The following is a 16,382-nucleotide window of genomic DNA, read 5'->3' as shown; positions in this document are numbered from 1 at the left end:
ACTAAAATATTCTGAAATTCATGGACATTTTTAAATTATTTAACTTTTTTCCCTCAAGTTTTTAAACTGATATTCTAATTTGTAATGAAGTTTGGTGCCTTCAGACGTGTTGATGAAGGTTCTCAGTCATCCAGGTCATGGTAATTCTATAGCTATATCGTAGGCAACTGGACTTGTTTCAGTTTAAGTTTGGACTTGTCTTCAGACATTTGGACTCTTAAATTGTTCTTCTATGTGTGATTTCAGAAAAGTTCTCCAAAGTGGCAACTACAACTTGCCACTTTGTCTGAACAGTGTTGCTACCTGCACAGTGACTGAATGTGGCCTAACAGCCAGAATATATTGCTTGGGGCCCTGATGCAAAAATTTTGGTTGTGGCCCCTTATGGAGTATGACCTAGGGCTTGGGGCAGATTGTTTAGGTTGTAATCTAATCTGACCTACTTTGGGTTCTTGTCTCACAAAAATGCAGTTGTCTGGGTGATAGAGTTACAAGGTGTTGATTGTGTCAAAGACAGCGAACGTGTCCCGAAGAGTATTTCAGGTTCTAAAATAATTGTACCTACGAGCCATACATGAATGAATAAATCAAACAAATGTTTCAAATAAGCTCATCTTGTTTAGGCCAATTCAAACCTGAGCACACTAAATTAGTCAGCGACCAACAGAACCGTCACAATTAGACTTTCCATCACATTGTGCAGAACCCAGTTCAGTGATACCAATTTAATTTCCCATGAATGTCCTCTCAATTTCTAACATAGACCATCTGAGTAAATGCTACATGTTATCATTTAGCCTGCAGTATCACTACTTGAAGATTAGTGTTAACTCCACAAAGAGGACAAACTGTACAGTGAAACCGCTCTGACTGCCTTTATAACAACAAAAATTACAATACAAAGAGCAGTATTTTCATTTATACAGGATAATGATTCAATATTTCACATTACATTAAAACAATTTAAATATTCTCCTGTAAATTACATACTATCTTTATTTAAATATATAAAATTCAAAGTCCAATCTGGCAGAGGACACTCCCTTACTGCATTTCAGACTTATGTCCAATAGAGGGCAACAAAGGTCAGGGCACTTCCAAGCAGATACATCAGATCTATTCACCTGGTGGCCCGTGGCCCAAATGCAGCCCTGTAACCACAGATGGCCCTTTGATCATTATGTTAGTGGGCTGATTAGCCCATTTATTAGTTATGTCTTTTGCTCAGCACAAAAGTACACTTAATCATTTAAAGGTTTCAACCCAAGCTGTTTAAGCAGAGCAAATTTATAGAATCAAACTGACAACCTGCTTCTAAAGTTAAAAAGGTGCAGACTTGTTTCCTGTACTTTTGTTTCTTTTTCCATTATGAAAACTAATTAAGAAAGGGGGGCAAAATATTTTAAAAAGAATGTGTTTACACATTAAATCCCGAGCTTTAAAGGTCAGACATGGAGAATGTGAAAGTCTGACCCTTTGGCACCTTCTAAAAAAATCCAACAACCTAGAGTTTCACAGGGACCAGCACCTGTAGGAAGTGAAGAATAAATAAGCTAATACGCAAAATGACCTTAAGCAAGGCATTTTAGACCTGGCAGTTTACCGTCTGTTTATTGATATTACAAGAAAAAGTTGTCAAGTCAGCCTACAGTTTCAATCCTCACAGTAACTACCAAAATGCATGGCTACCTTCTTAAAAAGAGAAAACTATGTGCAAATAACTGTACAGAGAAGCCAGGCTGATTCAACAGTGGATAAGAAATTGTTTATTTGACTTGAACATAATTACAAGGAAACCAAACAGTCTGCAACATTCTAGCTTCAGTGGTAACCGCTTAAGTGAATCACACTCAACACAGTAGGTCATCTCAAACTGCTTTTTATTACATCTTAAATAACAGTACATTTTAATATAGTTTCTATCTTGCATCCAGCTTTCGGTTGTACACTGACTGACTTTAAAATTAAATACAAAAGGTGAAAAGGGAACAGTGGGGGTGCAGAGCTCTACAGTTATTTGATGGAGAAAGAGAGAAAAGGAAAGGGAATTTAATTAATTTTTAATATTTTTTATTTCATTTTATTTTTTGCCAACTCCAGGCCTAACGCACAATTACAGCACATTTTTTGTACAGAATGTCGCAGAGAAAAAACAGAATGGAAAAAATGTCACTACTGCTAAAGAAAGAGCGTCTCTGTTTACAAGGAGAAGGGAACAACAGAAAATTCTGCCATTCAGATGCTGCAAGATTTTTTTTTCATTTTTTATTAAAGGACAGAAAAAAACCTGTTATAAAATGTTTTTCTTTGTAAGTGGAATTTTGTTTGCTACAGAAGGAATGAAAATTTATTTGTTCCATTTGAGATTGTGTATGTTTAGGTGAATGAATGTACGTATGCATGTGTGTACAATTTAAACATTTACGATACTTCTTAATTTGTGGAATCCCTCCCAAGAATGGACCAAGTAACCGTTTATGTTGCAGGGTTTGCTTCTCAAGTGCATAGCTTTGACATTTTAGTTGAATCATGTATGCACGGAGTAGCCAAAAATAAAAAGAAGAAAAAAAAAAGAAAAAAAAAGAAAAAAGAAAAATATAAATACCATTGTATTGATATATTCAACAGGTTATTTTCTTAAAGAAAAACATCAAAGGACTTAATTCCATATGCACCTTTTTAAGCAATTCTACAGCATGCGATTCTAAGAGATAACCCACCCATGGCAGACAACCAAAATCTTTTTTTTTTCGTTTTTAACTTAAAAAGTTTCAATATCATTATTTTCAAACATTGATTTATACAACATGTCATTCACAGAGTAGTAACTGCATTTCCAAGCACGGAATGGGCACCTCTGTTAAAAGAGAAACGTCCGGATTGTAACCGGGCTAAAGTGGAGGTACTCCCTACCCGACCAAATCACATCACCGGTCCCAACCACGGGCAACAGAAACCAGGGAAAACAAAACTAAATTAAAGGAGAAAAAAAAAGAATAAAAAAAGTGGGGAGGGGTGGATTATGATCCGATGGGTTAATCTTCATTTAATTATTCTACACTGTCGCCAGACAAAAAGGTGTAAGAATGGTTAAAATGGTTTGTTTTTTTTTGTTGTTTTTCGTTTTAAAAACGAGCATTCATTATCATAAACAGCATGTGCTTGGTTAGTTAACTTTTTTTTCTTTAGACATTATTCTATATATGCAAAGTTTAATTTTTGTGCAAACAAAGATTTGTGGACTACACTGGAAAAAAAGAAACAGTAAAAGTATCATGGGACTAAATATACAGAAGGGCCAGAAGTGGCTTGAGGACTCCCTGTTGAAGCTCAATTCTCTCGCTTTGTTCTCCAGTGGGATAAAGCTGGATCTAAAATGACATGATCTGGAGGTTCTTTTAGTTTCCAACTTAAAAACATTCTCTAAAATGTGTAAAGACTAGGAAATAAAACAAAGCTTTGATCCTCGTTTTAAACATTAACTGACAGTTCACTGATCTACTTCTCTTAAACAAAAAAAATAAAATAAAATAATGAAAAACAACAAAGAAACAAATATAAACATGGCCAAAAAGCTATTAAGAGTTAGATCACTGTCATGTAATAACCTTCACTCAGACCTGTGTATAATGAGGACGCAGGACATGTTTCCTTGGTGGTGGTGGCGGCAGCGGCGGTGGGGTGTTTGTATTTTCACTTACTACAATACCAGACCATGGTCATGGGAGGAATGCACAATTTTTCCCCTCCGTTCCATTTTGAAACCACTATAAATTCCTCGAGCTTTTTTTTTTTCTTTTTGAGTAGCTGAATGAGTGACAGACAATTGTGCTCTTTTAAAATGAGAAGGAGAGAAAGAGAGAGAGAATTTTTGCCCTTGATAGTTTTTTGGGGTGTTTGGAGTCAGTATCATGGTGTTTTTGAAAAGATTGGATATGCAATAAAATTGAACATTGTGATGTTGGAATGGTCTTCCACTCAACTTTGGAGTCCAGATGCCATCTGGAAACAAACAGACAAAAGAAAAACACATTATTGATTATCCTTACTCAACTTAATATCCCAATCAAGGGATGAGCATTTGTGCATATCACTTGGTCCCAGTTCTGATTAGTAAATAAATATTCACCAACTGCAGACGAAAACTGTTCTCACATCATTTGAATCATGTTTCGGTTTAAATTTCAAGTACTTTCTCAATATCGCTTCAAGATTTTGAGAATTTTCTAAATCTGAAAAAACAGTTTGAATACAGTAAAATTTAACACCGGTACAATAATTCCACTATGTGTAGCTGATGTGATATAATGTTCATATGATGCACCCTCCATCCAAACCACCAGGTGGCAGTAAATACAAACTCTAGGTGAGGTCCCCTGTGGCTGAAGCTGTTACTAAACCATCCCTGATGAACCATCCCACTCTCTCCACTGTTGCACAGTTCATCACTTACCTTCAGACTCTAGTTCCAGATCTTGAGGAAGCTGTCCCAGGACCCTGTTGCCACTGCCATGCCGTCGTCGGTCACACCCAAGCAGCTCACCCGGTTATCATGACCAGCCAGGACACCTGCAGAACACACCAGAGGTTGAGACACAGCACCACACCTGCTCCATCTGATGGATCCCATATGCTAGGTTAGACTCATACACACTGATTCACTGGATATCAGAATGTACTGTACACTGAGGTCATAATTGTTAAATTGGGAATTGTGGAAACATGATGTGACAAAAGGACAATGTGTTTTGGCTGTTTGGTACAAACCACAAAGAGCAGCATACATTTCCAGATGCTGATAGCTGAGCCCTTAGACGATTATAAAAGGCAAATACTGACCCAATATGCTGAAAATCAATGTTCTCCCCACCAACTGATCACATAAGTGTGTGTGAATTTGGAATAGCCTGCTCAGATGTGGGCCTCCTCTGATCCCTATCCCACTATGCAGTCAATAACTGTAAAGTATTCATGCCTCCAGGGGGGGTCTTCACTGCAGGAGCAGGTGACACTTGCTGCTCTCCCAGATGTACATTAATTCCTTTTATATGCAACAATGGAGCATCAAAATCGGAAATTTTCTTCCTGCTTAATATTTTGTGTGGAGGCTTACTACTACTTCAAGTATTTTAATACAACCCCAAGTGTCTATACAATACTATGTATACAAAATCATACAACCATCAACTTGTACATTGTACTAAATACAGTAAACACTTGTAAAGCAGTAATATCTGACTGCTGATCTTTGGTCAAGAACAATGAATGGTGTTTGTAGAGTTATTGGTGGCACAATATGAAGCTTAGAATCTGCTGTAATGACACATTTCAAGTAGGGGCACTACATGACAATGCTACTCAAATGGCAACCAAGAAGAAGTTAATTCCCCGTGTAAAGAAATCCACTGTCAATCTATTGTCCATCTTGTATTTTTGACCAGTTTAGGACCAAGTTACCATCTCTGAATTTAGTCGATATAAGCATTTTTTTAAACTCCTGTATCCTCTGATGGTCAACGATTTTCCCTAAATATCTACATTAAATACAAAAAGGATGTAAAGTACCAATAAAAAGTATTCACCAACACAGGTCACCATCAAAAAGATGCTTTAAATTCAAGTGACACAAATTTCCCACAAATGAAATACACTTTGGAAAAACAAAAGAACCAATCACAAGCATGTGGACAGATCTGCATCAGATTTGAACATCTGACCACTACATTTTTACCCCCATTCTTCTTTGCAGAACTGCTGAAATTGTGTCAGTTATGTGTGAGTTAACAGGAATTCTTAAGTCCTGAAATTCTCAAAAAGACAGACTTGGCTGCTGCAGGACATTAAAAGTTTTTTTGAAGCCATACCAAGCAATGCAGGGTCTATGTGCATCTACTGATGCGTCACCAAATTTAGCATTCAGTGTGACAGCAAAACAGCTAACAGTCTGATCATAACAGTACATTTTCCTCTACTTTATTTCCCAGTGTTGCAGAGTTGCCTTCTGGCAAACACTAGTCCAGATGTCATGTGAGTTTTTTTTCAACAAGCATAAAGCTGCGACTTGTGAAGCAGCCAGACAAGAGTTGTTGTATGACAGCGTCTCCCATTGCAGCCATGGAGCCCTGCAGCTCCTTCTGAGTGTTCACACATCTCTTGGTGGCCGACTGTAACATTTCTTGTATCCTCTCTCTGACTGGTACTAGTCAGTAAACTTTTCACAACCGTGTTTGGAAATGTTCAGTTGCCTTATGTTGTAGTGTTTAACAGGAAATTGACTAACCAGCTGTTTAACGTTCCAGATGCAGATAATGAAATCAAAAAACTACGTCACATCATGACAAAGTCTAGGGGAAGGCACTCTTAACTCTATAGGGTGTGTGCACTTGAACCCAAACACAATTTAAAATTACAGTTTGAGGAATTTCTGCTTTGTACAACAAGGAATTGAATACCTTTGTTTGTTTTTTTTACAAATGGGAATTAGTAAGACTTTAATTAACAATCATACCAAAGAAAAAAACCATGTATCATTTCTGTCATATTACTCAAACAGCAGGAGTTTAAATGTATAAACTAATTTGTATGTTTTGTTAAAACCTGCTTCACCTTGCAGTTAAACAAATATCCACATCTTGATGCTCTTCCAGCTGTGACTCCTCCTGTGATACCTGCAGTTTATATTTTGGCATACACACTTTCCCACAACATGCCTCACTAACCTCTCCTTCAGTTAATGGTTTTCTACGTGCCTCGAAACCAATCATTCTCATCTGCTGTTATTCAGCAAGCAGTAAAGATGCAGTGTAAACCTCAGTACAATGTGCTGTGCTGTTTGGATGGTCACCCAATATGTCTAACTTCTCAAAACCAACGAAGTGAGAGCCACGCCCGCTTTGTGCATCAACTGGCAAGGTGCACACAGGTGTTAAAACTGAAAGCTCAAAGTGTCCTGTAGATTATGATCTCAACGTTCCTCTGCTGTCCGTGTTCACTATTGAACTAGACCAATCCGCTTTACTTTAAAGACGAGATGTAGAAAGCGACTAACATCTGGATCGAGTTCTGACCAACAACCGGGACTGATGCTGATCTCTGACATTTGCGGCTGGTTAGTCAGGCGGCTTAAAGTGCCACCACTGTAATGGAGGCAGACCAGGAAATACTGACTTCATGATATATTTGGCCCACTGTCCTCCAGGATAATTACAGTAAACCTACAGAAATTAACAGAGTTTGAGGTGGAAAACCATCAATTGCCTGTTAATAAAAAGTTGTTTTAGGGTGGATATTTGCCTGCGGATTACCTCATCTGGCTCACCTAAAATATGTGTCATGTCCAGTATCCATCAGACATGTTTTGGATGCAAGTATGTTTTGGCATGGAGAAGTACGTCAGTACAGCACATTGGTCAACTGCCAGGTGGCTTACCTGCACGGTCGGCCTTCAAAGTGTCCCAGACGTTGCAGTTGAAATCGTCGTAGCCGGCCAGCAGTAAGCGGCCACTCTTGGAGAATGCCACAGAGGTGATGCCGCAGATGATGTTGTCATGTGAGTAAACCATCAGCTCCTGGTCAGCACGCAGGTCAAACAGCCGGCAGGTGGCGTCGTCTGAGCCCGTGGCAAAGGCGTTGCCATTGGGGAAGAACTGCAACAAAGGTCAAGTGAGTGATTGTAGCAAATTATACACAGAATGACTGTCTTTATTTAGTCATCATGATTACATTTGTTATTTTCCTGAAGTTGTGCAACAGTAACCACACCTTTTTCTCAGTTCTATTAGTCACTTAAATGCATTCACATGTGCTACGAAATCATTGTGATCATGAAAAAATTAAGTGTATGGATTACAATTCAGTAACAATTATCTAGTGTGCTGTCTTTGTGTAGCATCAATTTTATAGCAGTTACAGTTCCACTGACTGGAAGGACTTGGTCTCAGCTTTATAAAACTCACTGAACTCAGGACGTTCTTGACTTGGACATGCCTTGACTGACTTGAGACTTGACACCCTGACATGATTGGTATACAACATCGAAGTATGTGTGTGTGTGAGGCCTTACGCAGATAGCGTTGATGTCTGACTCGTGGCCAGTGAAGGTCTGTCGGCACATTCCTTCTCTGATGTCCCAGAGCTTAGCCGAGGCATCGCAGGCTCCAGAGACAAACAGCCTGGTGTCGGGCGCCAGAGAGAGACTCATGACATCACCGGTGTGACCAGCAAATGTAGTTGTCTGCTGACCGGTCTCAATGTCCCACAGAGCACTGCAAGACAGCAGAAAGAACACTGTCAACCTACTGCTGCAATATACAAAACAACATCTGGAGCGCTGATTGAATCTGACTGACCCAATACGTGACGCTGTATGAAGTATATGTAGCCCAGACAGACACAGACAGTTGGAGCTTAGGACCTGTCTTTTAATGGTAGCTCACTGGTTATAGTGAACAATTCCGACTGAGAATCTTAAAATCGACATGGAAAACTGACTAAATGTAGGAACCCCTTACAATGTCATGCCAACAAATACATTAGCTCTGTGACCACAATTGAAGTTTATGATGCCCCATTTTTTACATAATTCTGTTGGGCTGGTGTTGAGCTAACTCTATGGTGATTTTTGAGGCGGTGGCTCATGGTGTGGTGTTGTATTGGAAAACACTGGGTGCAGTACCACAACTCACCAGGTGGTGTCTCCAGAGCTGGTGACAATCTGGTTGTCATCCAGGAAGCGACAGCAGGACAGGTAACCTGACAGGAATCAAAACACATTGATTGAATAATTCATTTATGTTGGAGTGTGTTTCTGGTAAAAGGAAGAAGCTTCATTTCCTTACTGTCCACACAGAGGAAGAGATCCTATTGCAAATCATCAGAGAATGCGATGTGTTCTGGATTTCGGGGGAATGAATTGACTAATTCAATCCCAGAAAAAGAAAAAGAAGAAAAAAAAGAAAAAAAGCTGTAGGGTATCTCCTGGTTCATGACTTGCTCCCATAATTCATCCTTTACTAGCTGGCCGAGTGTATGTACCCCTCCCTATAGCAAGGGAACTAGAACTAAAATGCTGACACACTTCCTGCATCATGTGACACTGATCAGATGAATGCTCCTTGCCTAAGAGCTCAACACTTTCATTAGTTTGAGCTGGGATACGGCTCGACCAGCTCCTGCTTTTATGGAGAAAGACACACCATGTGACTGGCATCTGTCGGTGCAAGAATAATTTGGCTTACACCAGTACATGAAGTTAACCAGTAAAAACAGAGCATATAATTAAATGGATTAGACTCGACAGGCTGTCTGTGGATGGTGGATATATGTACAATACACTTGGTTAAAGTGTCCTATCCTCAATACCTTAAACCACCTAGAGTCACCTAATTTTCTAGATTACTAGAATAGGCTACAATCTCTTCTTTAAGAGACACATTCAAACTTGAGTGTGAAATGTGGCTCCAAAGATGCAGTGACTGAAAGCTCTGTCATGATAACATTATGACAACTTGACATTTTGGACCTCTCTTGTCCTTTAGGTGTCCTTTTGTAGAAAGCAGCACACGCTGGCTGGGTGAACATGGTTATGGCCAGTGCTGTCTATCAATGTTTCACATTTGACAGTTTCTTCTTGCTGTCATTTGGGCGAGCTAACATACGCAGATCTTAGAGTAGATTTTATTATAATTCATTCAAATCCATAAATTCTGCTGTATTCTGCAGCCTTACAGCTAAGCATAGTATGACTAGTAAATATCAGCAAGGACTAATGAATGCTAATGATGCTAATCTACATTTTATAGCAGATACCGTGTACCTGAACAAATATGATCTAATTGCAGATTCTGGGACTGATCCGTACATATGAGTATGTCCAGCCTACCTGTGTGTCCGGCCAGCTCACGGCTGACTCGCACGTTTCCCTCGCGGGTCTTCAGGTTGTAGATGGAGCAGATGTTGTCCAGGCCTCCACAGGCGACGTAGTTCCCAGAAGGGGCGTAGGCGCACGTCATCACCCAGGAGGAGCGCAACGGGATGGCGTGGACCTGGAAGGAAGGAGGAAGATTTAATATTAGATTGTATGCAGTGACAGATGGGGGAGAGAGAGGGGAGGGCATGTGACAAAGTCTGCCCGCAATATTAACTTAACCTTTCAAGGGCACAATAGCCACTATAAATAGCATTACTTGGCACCCTCAAACACTTGTGAATTGTTTTATAATGAACTCAGCACTTTGTCAATCTGAATCAAATAGCTGCCAGACATGAGAGGAGTAATGATTATTGCTGACTTAAGCTTCAATGAAGAGGTAAAGACAATGATTCACCTGATGACCATTTAGCAAACCAAGTCTCTTTATTATTTGAAAATCTGGTGGAAGTCAAACGTATACTTTTCATGTTTAGACCTGTTCAAGGCATCATTGTAACATCAATCAATCTCTAGTCTGATCAAGTATTTTTAAATCTCGAGAGTCACTTGAAAAAGGCTGTCTAGCTCTATAACAGAAGTCCTATATTGATTTCCTGACTTGTTTTGAATTGCCATAAAAGGGGAGCCCAGATCTTTCAAGTCATTTGAAAATCCTAAACCTGTTGTAGCCTCATTGTCTTGTTGTAATGCAAATAAAACTGAAACTTTGTTTCTTCACAAAATGTATGGTAAAGTTTTCTAGTATGGTTAAGTGCCACTTAAAGAGTTTAAAGCATATTTGGATGGTTACGGGATAATATCTTGAATAGTAATTATTTTGGACAGGACAATAATGGCATGAAATTTTCATATTGTCCCATGCCTAGTGCTGACAGGCATTTTAACCTCATAAGCTAGAGGTGGCCGCTTGATATCCATTGCCCAAACAATACAGCTTGGAATTATTACTGTTGACAGAGTCACTTAAAAAAAGAAAACACAAGATTTGCAGGTCGATGAGATTGTTTCAGTTGTTTGGAATATGTTGGTGTTACCTTGTTTGTGGTGTAGCTGTCCCAAATAATGAGTTTGCCATCCTGGGAGGCGCTGACCAAAAGCCTGATGAAAAGAAAGATACAATCAAACCATGGAACAATATACAATTACCAGCCCCTTCAAACATGAGGAAAAGGTTTTCTCTCAGTTTGAAACAGAAGAAAAATACAGCTCGAAGAAAGACTGCAAGCAGGTCTAATTAATGATGATTTTAGATATGTACTTTAACACACACACACACACACACACACACACACACACACGCACGCACGCACAAAATGGCATCCTTTATCTAATTCTGTGATTGATATATTTATGTATCTTAGAAATAGTTTGTTATATGCGTGTGCTTCTGTCATCCGTGACCTTCACTGACATAAATAACAGTGAGTGACGCACAATATGTGAGGGTCTGGCTTATTTTTGTTTGATCATTTCAATGTATTCTTTCTGAATATTTGAATGCGTTGCATAATGTGAAACAACACTGCAGTGATTAAGTGTTTGGCTAGTGTTACATTTCTCATTGTGCTCACTTTCGCTTTCATTTGAAGGTGTTTCTATCAATACTGGATGTACAGTGGAGAAACAAGCCCTCTTTGTCCTGCAGCACTGTACAACAATTAGGGAGGATATGAATAAAACAAGTGGTTTATGTTTTTTAAACTCCAATGTGCTGGAGTACAGACTCAACACAATAGAAAATGTGTCGCCATGCAAACAATTACAGCTGTACTGGTTATTGTATAGGGTTTGCAGTACCCCCTTGTAAGCATAGTTATTCTGATAGGAACCCTGCTTCTTCATTCTGGAGACAGCTCTCAGGTACCTCTGAGGCCATCTTTGCTATCTGGGTAAATCCAAGAGTAACCACAGTGATGGCCCCAATGCACATAGGAACAGGAAAAGGAGTGAACACATCACGGCCTGCTGGGACTATGCAAATCTTAACTACCGGGCTGGCGGGAACGCGCTCACATGTGCACACTGCAGCAGATAATAAGCAGGGGACCGAGTGGTCTGTGCTGAGAACTTTAGTCTAAAGAAAGAACTGAAGAATCAGCTTCACAGCCTTAAAATGAACACACTGAACTAAAATAATCAAAGCCTACGATGTCAAAAACAGGAAAAGTTCTGATTATTTCCCGTATTAACTTCCAGTGCAATGTGAGTGAGGGATTGAGAGTGGGTGTTTGTGTGTGTGTCAGCTGGAAGACGATGATGCAATGCTTTGAGGTGCTCACTTTCTAGTCAGAACAAAGCTCTGACATCAACAGGGTTGGGAAAAGACACCCAATGTCTGGTGAGATGAACAAATCAAACCGTGTTTATTCTATTTATTGCTCTTTTGTCTCCAAATCACTTTTAAAGCTGAACAAAAACCTGATTTTGAGCAAACACAAACTCAGTTTGCTCATCATTCATCAGGTCTTTTTGAGTAACTGTGATACAGTCAAACAGAGGAAGAGTTTGTTTGCTCTGCTGTAGTTTTGCTAAGCTAAAGAGAATAGCAGCCAATACAGGTGTGTGATGAGTAAGGTTTTAAAGAGAACAACTTTAAGAGGCTGGCATCCATGGCGAGTCCAAGCTTTTTTGAGAAACAATAATTAAAGGCCTGATATAAATTGTGCATAGCATTTTATTCACTCATACCTATCTGATATTGCTCGCAACATTTCTGTCTATTAAATTCAGATGGGAACTTCAGGTGTGCTGCAATGGTTGTATAATAAAATGACTCAATACTTGATTCTTAAGAATTCAACACTAATCAAAAATCTTAATAATTCCAAACCCCAGAAACACAGGACAACACCAACAAGCTGTAACAAGAGCAGTCTTGTACCAGAATCATAAAAACAATAAAAACCGAACAACTGGTGGGTCAACTGCAGTTCTGAAGAAATCTTTTCATGTGAGACATGAGTTATGACTCCCTGACTTCATTAAGACTAAGATTATCTAGTTCTATATTCAAGCTCCCTCTGTTGACACCAATACAAAGTACTATTCAACAGGATTCAGTAAAAAGCTCACTTTTTCTACTGGGAAACAATGTTTCGTTAGGACTTAAGTGTTATTTTAAGTATACTACAACAACTAAAGGCATTTTACGTTTTACAAGATAAACATTTGTGTGGTTGTTGGGTCCAGAGAGTAAGACAACCTGACCATTTAACTTGATATATTATAGCTAATAAGGTGAACTAACTGTAACAAACTGATGGGTTAATGTCTCAAATTGTTAGCAAACACACCCCTGACTGAATTCAAGTGGTTTCTCCATGGGGCTAAAAATACCAGACTTAGTTCCGACTCAGGGTCAAAACATCTTCATGTGACCTTCTTTCTGGGTGGCTGATTCTCAGCAGGTAGTCTAATAAATACCCCAACTCTTCTGGACAGTAAAACATTAACAAACAAACAGGAAGAGCTGACAGTGGGTAAACACAGAGGTAGATTTTTTCTTAGCTATATGACTGAGAGGATGATGAGGTGACATAGCAGTTTGCAATGGTCTTCTCTGTGGACTGACGCACAGCAGCACCACAGTGATTAACTTGTTGGTTGCTGAGGTGAGAGGTGTGTACAACTCCAGGGAAAAAGGCTTTATGTGAAAGGAGGAGTGTTGCTTCATCTGCCTCAGCTATCGAGCCTCAACACAGCTCCAACAAAGGCTGACTCCATTTTGAGTATTTTCCCTACCCACATACCCCACCCCCAATGCACACAAACACAAAACACAGTAGAAACACTCAAAGATAGAGTGGCTGAGGCATGCTCAATGTGCGTTCAACACAAAATGCATCACCTATTATGCATGTGCACATGCATCCTACTGTTGAACTGTTACAACACAGAGGATATGTTAATCTGATAGATGTAAAGAAAAAGACCTGCTTTTGGAGCAGGAGAGCGCTATTGTGCAATGTCACGATTTGACAAGAACCCTCAGGAGAAGTAACTAGCACAAAGACAGTCAAGCTTGCTTTTGTATCCATTTCCTGCATTTAGGCAAAGTGGGCTGAGCTGATGGGATGAAATATTTAGTTAATGGACAGAATATAGTTGAATGAGATTACCTCGAGTCAGTGCCCCAGTGCATGGCATAGATTTTAGCCAGATGCCCCCTCAGTGTCCGTCTAGTGCGCATCTGAATTCGGCCAACAGGGTCGATGTTAGCTGTGATCTAAACAAGATTAAAAGGAGAGAAAAAGTCACTTCCATGAGGCTAAATATGTCTTCTGCTGTTTGCACTCCAGCTTCAAGTAGTGTGGCATACTGAGGTGGTATTTCTTTTTGCTAAACAATTACAGATATGACTAACAAAATCATAAAAAGAATGGAGTCTTTAAACTGACTGAAAACACAACCCACTATCGAAGCTGATTTAAAAACATTTTATCATAGTTAAATTATAAATAATGGTGAGTGAAGATCATAGTATGAACATATTTCTTACCTGAGACAGGGTAGCATCCGCACACGCTTTCCTGGCATCCTGAAACACAATAGTTAATTAGTCAAATCTGCTTCAACCTACTAACTCGTCACTGTTAGTTTAAGAACAGTCAATCAAAAATGGCTGTGTCTGTGTAATACTTTGGAGCCCTAACCAATAAACCAAGTTGAGGTTATGGCACGATCAGTACTGAAAAAGAATAGTTTTGATATTTAGCCAGTGGAGTTTACATTATATTTAAAGACGACAGTTTAACCCCAATGACACTGTCATCTATGTCGAGGGCACCGTCACTAATCAATCAAAATGCTGTGACAAATCAAGTAATAAATATACAATTTGGCGATCTGCCTTACTGCACTGCAGCAATAGTAAACATTTAGAAAAATAAATGGTACCATACAAAGTGAAAATAATGGCAAATTTTGCATCAAGGTTGGTTCTCATTCAGTTGCATAGCACTATAATTATGCTAACAATGATGTGTAACAGACATATTCAACTTAAAATGTAGTAAAACATGTAGTACAGTGGCTCATGATGAAATATTGTCATCCCATTACTGTCTTTGGTGGCTGATTTACAGCATTGTAGGCAATGGTTCATGGGCTGTAAAAGCTAACACTTAACCACAACAGACCTTTGGCCAGCAGGCTAATGCTGAAAAGGTGGCTTTATTTGTGTGCTATATCTTTATAATGTCAATGTTAATGGAGAAACATTCAAATAGGAAGCTTTTCAGTAAAAAGTCTGCTTTCATCAGCAGCAGTTTCAGTCTCTGGTGCAGAACACTTAATTGACAAAAATGTCAACCTTGAATTGTAAACTAACAAACAAAAAAACAGGCAGACTTGAGGACTCTGAAGGACTTACTCTGATCTGGTTCTTGAGCTGCTCAGCCTCCTGGCGTAGCTGATCCAGTTCACTCATTTTCCTCTGCTAATGGTGTGCTTCGCTCCGCTGCCTAGACTCTTGCTGATCTGGAGGAGACAAGAAAGGAGAGCCTCAACATAAATGTCACATAGTGCTCATTTTGTTTAGGCAGTAACACAAAAAAATTGTACAATTAAGTAACTCATCCGGTTGACTTCTTCACTCAGAATGCTAGACCATAAACCAACTGTAAAGTCATTATATGTTTTGTCTTTTGTAATGAATTAATGGACATGGTTACTTAAACAAAACGCAGCCGAGGATCACATAGTGTCTCTAAATCCAATCTGTAAGGCCCAGACAAAGTCGCAGGGAATCACAACAGCCCAACACTTTCTAGACAGCTCAAGACTTGTCCTTGCCAGCTTGAAACTGTTACCTAGCAACAAGCACTCAGCAGCTACTTTAAGCTTAAGATAACAATTTTGAGGATAATGTTGAATTTGTTCTCTATCCCCTTCCAAACTATAGCAAACCCTTGGGAAAACATTTAGCCACACCGAACAGCTGATAACCTTTTGCCAACAGCTAAGGAATAATTACTTAATATAAAGGGGGAAAAAGTTACAAAAAATCCATTCTGGCATAATAGTCCATAAACGTACCCCCTACTGGACCTTTACTATGGACTAAGGATTATGAGTCCAGATATCAAAAAAGCAGAGGCAGACCAAGAGACCGGCTTGGGTTTCGTTGCACTACTGGAATACAAGGTGCTCCGATGATGGGCAGGGTTCGGCGAAGCTGTCAATGCTCTGGCCTCTGGACTCTAAACTCTCCTCCAATGTCATCCCTGTAATCCTGGGACACAGTTGATTCAGCTCCTCCAGCCAAATCCGGTTAAGACAAAACCTGCTGATGATCCTAAAAGCAGTGGCTATCCCGCTGACCCCAATCCTCTGGTTGACACTCTTAGCACTGACACTTTCACTCTCCAAAGAAGACTAATTCTACGCAAAAAGAAAAATATTAGTGGAAGAAATATTAACTCTGGTTTATAGGCTTGTAGGCATGTTGGAC

At 39.4% G+C, this 16,382-nt stretch overlaps 1 protein-coding gene across 1 annotated transcript in view; it reads right to left on the bottom strand.

Annotated features, from left to right (window-relative positions):
- Positions 1–1,863: 1,863 nt before the first annotated feature.
- The window catches only part of gnb1a (guanine nucleotide binding protein (G protein), beta polypeptide 1a), a 34,678-nt gene continuing 20,159 nt past the window's right edge, over positions 1,864–16,382 (bottom strand). Inside the window, exons 2-11 of the mRNA XM_084365693.1 lie at positions 15,303–15,409; positions 14,430–14,468; positions 14,050–14,156; positions 10,966–11,029; positions 9,881–10,043; positions 8,685–8,751; positions 8,063–8,264; positions 7,430–7,646; positions 4,454–4,569; positions 1,864–4,002 (exon numbers count right to left, since the gene is read on the bottom strand). Coding sequence (XP_084221819.1) covers positions 4,463–4,569; positions 7,430–7,646; positions 8,063–8,264; positions 8,685–8,751; positions 9,881–10,043; positions 10,966–11,029; positions 14,050–14,156; positions 14,430–14,468; positions 15,303–15,359 — 1,023 coding nt within the window. The 5' untranslated portion in view covers positions 15,360–15,409 and the 3' untranslated portion in view covers positions 1,864–4,002; positions 4,454–4,462. The remainder of the gene's footprint in view (positions 4,003–4,453; positions 4,570–7,429; positions 7,647–8,062; positions 8,265–8,684; positions 8,752–9,880; positions 10,044–10,965; positions 11,030–14,049; positions 14,157–14,429; positions 14,469–15,302; positions 15,410–16,382) is intronic.

This window comes from Pagrus pagrus, assembly GCF_965226575.1.
Source record: "Pagrus pagrus genome assembly, chromosome: 11".
NCBI lineage: Eukaryota > Metazoa > Chordata > Actinopteri > Spariformes > Sparidae > Pagrus > Pagrus pagrus.
The sequence above is the reverse complement of the archived record's forward strand: the minus strand, read 5'-3'. Positions and strand labels throughout refer to the sequence as shown.